The 8,670-nt window shown below is 39.0% G+C and overlaps 1 protein-coding gene and 1 long non-coding RNA gene across 2 annotated transcripts in view; one reads left to right on the top strand and one right to left on the bottom strand.

Moving 5' to 3' along the window:
- LOC116689187 (uncharacterized) overlaps window positions 1–8,093 on the bottom strand; it is a 14,899-nt gene extending 6,806 nt beyond the window's left edge. The window contains exons 1-2 of the long non-coding RNA XR_004331937.1: window positions 8,083–8,093; window positions 7,871–7,876 (exon numbers count right to left, since the gene is read on the bottom strand). This is a non-coding gene — a long non-coding RNA (uncharacterized LOC116689187). The remainder of the gene's footprint in view (window positions 1–7,870; window positions 7,877–8,082) is intronic.
- smarcb1a (SWI/SNF related BAF chromatin remodeling complex subunit B1a) overlaps window positions 1,478–8,670 on the top strand; it is a 9,632-nt gene continuing 2,439 nt past the window's right edge. The window contains exons 1-7 of the mRNA XM_032515593.1: window positions 1,478–1,633; window positions 2,631–2,742; window positions 3,267–3,396; window positions 4,076–4,213; window positions 6,188–6,315; window positions 6,417–6,583; window positions 6,722–6,912. Of these exons, the coding sequence (XP_032371484.1) occupies window positions 1,550–1,633; window positions 2,631–2,742; window positions 3,267–3,396; window positions 4,076–4,213; window positions 6,188–6,315; window positions 6,417–6,583; window positions 6,722–6,912 (950 nt within the window). The 5' untranslated portion in view covers window positions 1,478–1,549. The remainder of the gene's footprint in view (window positions 1,634–2,630; window positions 2,743–3,266; window positions 3,397–4,075; window positions 4,214–6,187; window positions 6,316–6,416; window positions 6,584–6,721; window positions 6,913–8,670) is intronic.

Here is an 8,670-nt window from a genome sequence, read left to right as displayed (position 1 = left end):
GAAACAAGGTAACCAAGGCATTTCTTCCACAAAAAAATGTTACAGAGCCCATGGTAGAACTTCAGACATCACCACTAACTAATGTAATACGTGTGGCAGGGCACCTTTAATACTTTCTGACTTCACTGGTACCAACTCAAGACGTTAATCTAAATAGATAGTTTCATTATTTTCTGAACTGATGGGTCACACGCTCAGTAATTTCCTCCTAATTCCCTAAATGTTTTAGTTCCTTGTGTGTGTTTGGTTGGAACTAAAATGTTCATATTATCAGGCCTTTGCTTGAAAACCCATCTCTGTGTCCGTGGTTCCTCTTCCCAGTTGAACACAGTAACACGTTTCTGCAGCAGCTCCGTCTCGACTTTAAGTGTCTTCTCTGAAAACGTAATCATTGTGCACATGAGTGGAACTTTAAATGATTGGCCCCCGCGGGCGTTTCTGTGATGATGAGGTTGATGGTTTGTGTGTCGTCGTGGCCCGTGTTGACAATGACGTACCTTTTTTTTGTGATTTGATCTGATTCTCTGCGAGTTTGAACAAAAAAAGGCTGCGTTTACAAGAAGAAGAAGAAGGAAAAAAAAAACTGGAAAACAGCTGGGTGTGGTGTGTTTGCTTTTCTGTTTTGTTTTGTTTCCCTGAACCGTGCTCGGGTGCCATTTTCCATTTTAGCAAAAAAGAATTTCAGAACTTTTTTCTAACTGCAGTCTCATTTGTTTTACTTTTCCTACTTTTCCCAAGAACACAAAAACCTGTGTAGAATACAAAACTGTCCTTGATTATGTCTTTGGTTATTTATTGATTTGTATATAAAGATTTGTTTTGTTTTGCATTGTACATTCTCTCCTTTCTTGGTTATAGATTAATATATTCATGTATATACGAATAAACATTAAGTTTATAAAAGTAAAAAGACTCTTTTCTTTGTTTCTTCTGAAAAATCTCTGCATACCGTTACGGAAGCTAAGCATTGTCCTGCTGCGGACGGAGGCTGCGTATTTTATCCACCTCAATAAAAGAAAAGGCCCTGTATAAGTGTACGCCATGTTTAACTCAACACAGAGGGAACTGAAGCTGTTATTTCTGCTCTTTGTAAAGCCACTACACAATTGACAAAAACATTCATAAAGATTAGATTTAGACATTATTAGAAAAGTAATACAAGAAGAATAGACATTAATACCCCACCCCCAACACACACAAGACTACACTTTATGCTGCTTGAGTATTTCCATGTTATGTTATTTTATACTTCCACTTCATTACATTTTGAAGGCAAATATGGCAACTTTTTATTTGTTTTAAACATAAAATCAATAAATAAAATGTGATTTATCTATTATATACCCAACTATATATACAGTAATTCGTTTATTATATTCTACATTGTAGTATTGCTTCTGTTCTTCTTAAGTAACAGAGCACTTCTTTCACCACTGTTGATTATTGATTAATTTGTTGATAAACTAGTGTAACGTCATCTCTCAGCGACAGAACGTTCTTGTCACTTGCGCCTGCGCAGTAGAACAGAGCTTTGTTATTTCATTTCAGTATGGCGCTTAGCAAAACGTTTGGACAAAAACCGGTTAAATTTCAGCTCGAGGAGGATGGAGACTTTTACATGATTGGATCGGAGGTTAGTAGTTTACTGTCTGAGCAAACCGATACTTTAATGGTTTACTTAATTGGCAAAAAAGTGTCGTTTTACCTGGCAGTCTGTCCGCTAGAAGCTAGCTAGCCAGCTAACGATGCAGGACAGCACACCAAGACTCATTCATTTATTTGGCGTTTGTTGTCATATCAACTGAGAATATGCGCAATATAAAAACACAATAATGTATATGCCGATTTAACGGAATAAAGGTTGATCTCAAAACGTTCGTCTTTAACCAGATGTTTACCCGCTTAGCTTCGGCTGAGCTAGCTAGCTAACGTCAAACAATAATGCTAAGCTAGCTAGGTAATGGTGGCTATCCAGTTTCAGGTTATGCACGTTAAAATATCATACCGGAAAGGTAGAACTCATACTTGTTAAATTGAAATGTTATTATTATTTTTATTATTTTCTAGTTTTTTGTGGCGTGAATATCGACATGTTGTGTGCTGGCGTTGGATAATAAACCCACGGTAAATCTCTCCCTGACCTAAATTTACTCCAGCTGCAGTATTCAATGACAAATGACGTCTAAAGCCCATATTATAACTATAATGTCATTTAACCTTGCGTTTTATCAAAAATAACTCCCGCAGTCCAATATCTGTAGGTGTTCATACTGACGTTATTTAAGTCAGAATAACATACAATCACGGCATCACAATCAACAGATTCATCAATCAAAGATATTGATCAATCAATCACCTATTTCTTTGGTTTATGAAATGCCAGGCAATTCTCAAAAGTGCCAACAAATTTCCTATGACAAATCAAATGATGTGCGACCAGTGAAATCTAAACTCAAAGGAATTCACTTTACTTAAGAACATTTTGCAAAACTGGAACCAGCAAAAAACCCACTAATCATCATCATCATCATCATCATCATCATCATCAAGAATCTTAGTTCTCCCAAAATGGTCTGCCTTCTTGTTGCTTGATTCTCTTTTTGTTTCTATTTCTGTGTGTTTGTGTTCAGGTGGGAAACTACCTCCGTATGTTCAGAGGCTCTCTGTATAAAAGATACCCGTCATTATGGAGAAAACTGGCTTCGGTGGAAGAACGGAAGAAAATAGTGGAGTCATCACACGGTCAGTAGAGTGCAGTTCTAACACAGATAAAGCTGGAGCGGTTGTGCTGAGCTTTACATCCCCATAATGATGTGTTCCCTCTAATACGAAAGGCTGTTATACTTGGAAATTATGGACTATAGACTGGCTTATTTACTATATAAAACAAATTAAGAATTGTCCATCAATTCAATAATATGGACATTTTTAGTTATTGTTAATTATTACCATTTAACAACAACACAATAACAACTAAAGACTTTGAACTGTGAACTACACATAAAATGATCAGTTTTTAACTTAGATTTATGATCATGAAGTGTTTAATGTTCATCTGTTTCTTAATATTTAAAAATACTTGAAGTGAGAGAATGAGCTCTAACAAGTAATTTAAGCATCTAAAACCACATGCTGGTTATCTCACTGATGGTGAAATTCATCAATTTTGCCTTTAGAGGATGGCAACATCGCATTTTGTAATGGGGGGGGAGGTGTGATGAGGATTTTTATGGCTGGCTGGTGCTGATTTTCCTCTTGTTCTTCAGATCACGGCTACACTCAGCTGGCCACCAGTGTGACTCTGCTGAAGGCTTCGGAGGTCGAGGAGATACTTGAAGGAAACGACGAGAAGTACAAAGCTGTCTCGATCAGCACTGAGCCCCCTGCCTACCTCAGGTACCACAGTCACCTCTATAAACATTGTGCAGACAGTAACTCTGTAAAGTGTAATGTTGATATCAAATTTTATTGGAATGAGAGAGGGCTGGGTATTCAACTTTTTTCGATACAGTACCAATACCGTGAGACTTACAGCAAAAATCTTTTTCTTTCTTTTTCAACTCCTACTACCTGTCGTAGAGTTTTTCCTGGGTGCCTCTACGACTATGTAACGTTAGACAGCCAATCACAATCATTATTAGTTTTTGATAGAAGCATGCTGCATGCTAATTGACTCACTGATACTGATGAGATTTACTCCTTAGGTATTGAAATATGGTATAAAATGAGGGGGCATTTTTTGATACTCTATTTTAAAAGGCAACTCGTCTGTGCCTAAAAAGTATTGAATTCAGTAAACGTAGCCCTAGAAAGAGATCTCTGTAATAGGTATCAAAAATGACAGATTTTTACATGTTAGCATCACATCAAACGGTTCCTTGAGTCACACTTATAACAAACCAGAATAGTTACATTACACCCTTTTCTAAACATATCCAGTCCTAGTAGAATGTAACGTGTACAGTTTTTAACACAGAAGTCTACGTTAGTGAGAGGAAGTTAGAAAAGAAGCCCATCTCATGCTCTGATGTTTAGTTTCACATGCATCCATCCATCTGTCTTGTCCTGTCACCAGGGAGCAGAAGGCGAAGAGGAACAGTCAGTGGGTTCCCACGCTGCCCAACAGTTCCCACCACCTGGATGCGGTTCCCTGCTCCACCACCATCAACCGCAGCCGACTGGGCCGCGATAAGAAGAGGACCTTCCCACTGTGGTGAGCAACAGGATTCTTAGATACGCCCAATGCTTAACGCTATAGTGAGGGGTAAACAGAGATTTCAGACACATCTGAACCAGCATCGTTTAACGTAAAAATAGTGCAGCATAACTGTGGTTTTCACATCTATCAAATGCAAAGCATTGTACTGAACAATAACTTCTTTTTCTTTGCGTTGTGTGAATTAGAGAATATTTGTCTATTACTCATTGTATCCTTTTCTAAACTAAAATGTCAGATCTCCGTAGGTTAAAACAAATATTTCACTCTTTCAAACAATGAATGGAATGGAATTAAAGTAATGTTTTTTGTCTCTCCAGATATAACAATGGTACTACTTGACATTAGACTGATCAGATGTTTTAGTTGTTTTTGGACATTTTAGTATGGTTAGAAACTTGGTATGGCTTTGTCACTGTTTTTATTATCCTTTCTTATTGTTGGAGGTTGGAGTGTTATGTTCAAGTGCACGTTCCCACTTGTACACTTCATTGGGTCTTAATCAAGCAAGAGATTCTGGTTCTTTTCCGTTGCTCATCACCACTTGAACAGTTTACAATGAGCAAAGGGATTTAATAGTAGTTTTAGTTTTTGCAAATATGCTAAAAACACACTTAGAATCCCAGAATCCTGTAGTTGATTCACTTTCAGAACACAAACAAACTGCACTGGAGCCGTTTGGAAGCACGCAGAGTAGGCCTGCACGTTTAATTGTTATAAAATCTCGATTCACCCGTTTGCAATTTCTTTTTTGAATAATTTTCATGAAAAAAAAAAAAAACTTTGATTCTCATTTCATTTTACGAACCAACTGCATCACAAACGACTGTATAAAATAGGATTCAAAGGTCTCCCAAGCGCTGTAATGCTCTCCCCTCTCTACATTGAAGCCTCTATCTTTACAGGCTTGTGGTGAACAGGATTCCAGGAGTGATTTTGCCCTAAAATTAATAAAAATAAAAACCTATTCAAATGTTGGCTGAGTGAGTTTAGCCTACAAGATTTCATATAGGCTGGCTTCTTAAGCCGTGTGTTGCCAATGCACACATTTCAATTATGTTTTCATATTTATTTTTTTTGCTCTCCGATTGCTTACCACTGCAACTGAAATAATAGGCTAAAGCAATGACAGTTCATGGAACGCTAAAGTGTCATTATGGTCAGATGTTGTGCCTGACTGATGGGGAAGTGATATTGATAAGCGTTGTAATTTACGCATTTACAGCGTCAGCTTTTTTGACAGCTTTTCTTCCTGTTTTAGTAAGCAGCGACTATATTGCATTCTGCCTGTAAAACCATGTCTGTGTTCTTCATATTTATGAAGAATTATAGTTTGCTCTTCTTATGTAAAATATGCAGCTCTGGTAGAGGTTTGTGATTAGTCATGCTGTGCAAACACTGCCTCTTTCATGTCAATGCGTGCGCCGCTGGATTGGGAAACCCCGGGTTGAATGAACTAGTTATTAACCACCATTGTGACACAGCTCATGCAGGATCGCGGTTGTTAGGGTTTGTGAAGCCAGGAAACTGAAAGAAATCCTGGGCATGTTGATCTTGATTTGTGGTACAGGCCTCTGCTCAGCTCCAGCCAACCTTAAATTGGAAACAGAAGGCAATCAGGCAGAGGGGATTGAGGTGTGGCACCATGCCACTTGGACTGCATCCTTAACACCTGCATGGAAAAAAATACTCAATGGCGCCCACAGAGTGGGAGGGGTCATCACAACCCCTAAATACCTTACACTTTATACGTGCACTACATCTCCACATTTTCCTTTTTTATAGCCACTTTTACGACTTCACCTTTTCAGAGAGCGCCATGATTGGTTTCATGTAGAGCAGAAAAAAACTTTCCATGTTTTTTCTGCTCTACGTGAAACCTTCCACAAATTTGCTATTTACAGTGAGTGCAGTCTAGGATTTTAGCTACTGTCAGTAAGTTTTTGCCCTGCATGGTTTTGTCTTTTCCAGCTTTGACGACCACGACCCAGCAGTGATCCACGAGAACGCCACTCAGTCTGAAGTTCTGGTTCCAATCCGTCTGGACATGGAGATTGAGGGACAGAAGCTCAGAGACGCTTTCACCTGGAATATGAACGGTAACGTCCCATGCTATCAAGAGCAAAGACTCTGAAGCAACGGGAGCCAACATCAGTTTTGATTAAAAATTCACTTCCTTTTAAAAAATATAAAATTCCAGAGAAGCTGATGACGCCAGAGATGTTCGCCGAGATCCTTTGCGATGACCTGGACCTCAACCCGCTGGCCTTCGTCCCTGCCATCGCCTCAGCCATCCGACAGCAGATCGAGTCTTATCCGACAGACAGCATCCTGGAGGAGCAGACGGACCAGCGGGTCATCATCAAGGTGCGCTCTACACTACCAATGGCTCCCACTGAGTATCTATAAGCATAATGTTTTCAAGCCACACATCCCCCAGAGTTTTACTTGTAGTGCAGATATGTTTTTTCCCCCTCCTGTTGATTAAATGTTTTGGGTTTCCAGTTGAACATCCATGTTGGGAACATCTCCCTGGTGGACCAGTTTGAGTGGGATATGTCTGAGAGGGAGAACTCTCCAGAGAAGTTTGCCCTGAAGCTTTGCTCTGAGCTCGGCCTCGGCGGAGAGTTTGTCACCACCATCGCCTACAGCATCCGCGGTCAGCTGAGCTGGCACCAGAGGACATACGCCTTCAGGTACTGCCTCTCAAACCCCGCAGCAAAGTGTGTGATTTGAAAGTATGTTTTTCCTCAGTGTCCAGTACCAGATCCAGTCTCACCCACTAAGCTTATTTCCCTCCACATCCAAGTTAGAATATTTACCGGGAAAAAAGTAGTAGTCTGTGTTTGGGTTTAGATTGATGCATGCTTTTGTACCTGAAATAGTTTATGAACAGTCACAAGCCAAGTTTTAGCTCAAATTTAGATGGAGATTCCAGAAAATTGACAAAAGAAAATGTGAACTAGGAGAGCATTCCTGAGTGTGCAGACCTCCGTCAAGGCATGCCCTATCTCACAATGTTAATGCAGTGGGAATTTTCCCAGCTGGGCACATGACGTCACATCCGAGTTGAATGCGTTCCATTTACAAGTCGGAGTTTCATTGTTTTCATTAGCTCTAGCCAGGTTAGCCAATGTTAGCAACACCAGTTTATAACAACGCATTACGCTGTTTTTTGCCACAGTGTCCCATGAAAGGCATTAGTCCTTTGAACACTCAAAAATAATGGTTTGAAACTCCTATCAACCCCGACCTGACTAGGGCTGGGCAATAATTCAATATGATCATTTATCATCTTTCAATGGAATCATGTTGGGATGAAATCTTATATTGAGATATCGTGATATAAAATTATGTTGTCTAAATCAATAACAAGCACATACTAACTAAATGTTTTTCAGAAAATCTGTTGTGAAATATTTCGAGAGAATTTCATTTGAAGAATTGCAGATTTGTTTTAACGTCACACTATTTTTGGGCATGCACATCAGTCAGTATAAAGTGAGTAAAGAAAAGTAAATATTTTTTTCTCTATAATTTCCTTTTAAAACAGTTTTCTACATTATTTAAATCGAAAATCACATTATAAAATATTGTGTGAAAGCACCAGTTGTCAACACTACAATATCGTTGCAATATCGCCCAGCCCTAAACCTAGAGCTGGGCAATATATCAATATTATTTTGTTGATATTATTTTAACGGTTAGAAAAACCGGCATGTGTCGTATGGGTTCTGTAACGCACAGCATGATGAATTATCATTATGTCAAACTAATGCTGTGCCTTATTACCGTTGGCCATTATCATTGTATTACAGTGTTTTCTTTTATAAAGTTGAAGAAAGTTAAATTAGATTAGATTCAACTTTATTGTCATTACACATGTACAGGTACAATGCAAAATAATAATAATATATTAGGTCTTGTTTGTGGCTCTCGTGGTTCTTCTCTGGGTGAAATGTATCCGACAGTCTGCTGTCAGGAGGTGAAGTAATTCCATATCTCAAAACCAGCAGCGCTGACCTCCATCACAGTTGGACATCTGGTCTGGAAGAAAGGTTTTGGTACCAACATTTGTCTGTCTGCTTCTATCATGACAGCGAATGATGAACAGGGAGCAGTGCAAAGAACCAAGCATGCATAAAGTTACAAAAACAGTCGTTATTTTGCCTTCGCTTCTCACGCTTGTTTTCTTTGTTTCCATTGAGTCGTGATTGTTTCCTGAAATATCTGCAAAGTCAGGAATTTGGTTTTCTTTCATGATCCTCTCTTCTTATCATCTTTGCTCCCCATGCTTATCCAGGGCCATCCACACTAGGATAAATGTTTTAGTTACACGTCATAATATTTAGTTGTTGTAACAAAGATGTCTTTGAAACTTCAAGTTCAATTTGCATGTATCTGGATCAGCTTAATCCTTTGTGGGGGAGGGGGGGGGGGCGGGTGCTCCCCAC

This window comes from Etheostoma spectabile, chromosome 5, assembly GCF_008692095.1.
Source record: "Etheostoma spectabile isolate EspeVRDwgs_2016 chromosome 5, UIUC_Espe_1.0, whole genome shotgun sequence".
In the NCBI taxonomy this organism is placed as follows: Eukaryota; Metazoa; Chordata; class Actinopteri; order Perciformes; family Percidae; genus Etheostoma; species Etheostoma spectabile.
The sequence above is the reverse complement of the archived record's forward strand: the minus strand, read 5'-3'. Positions and strand labels throughout refer to the sequence as shown.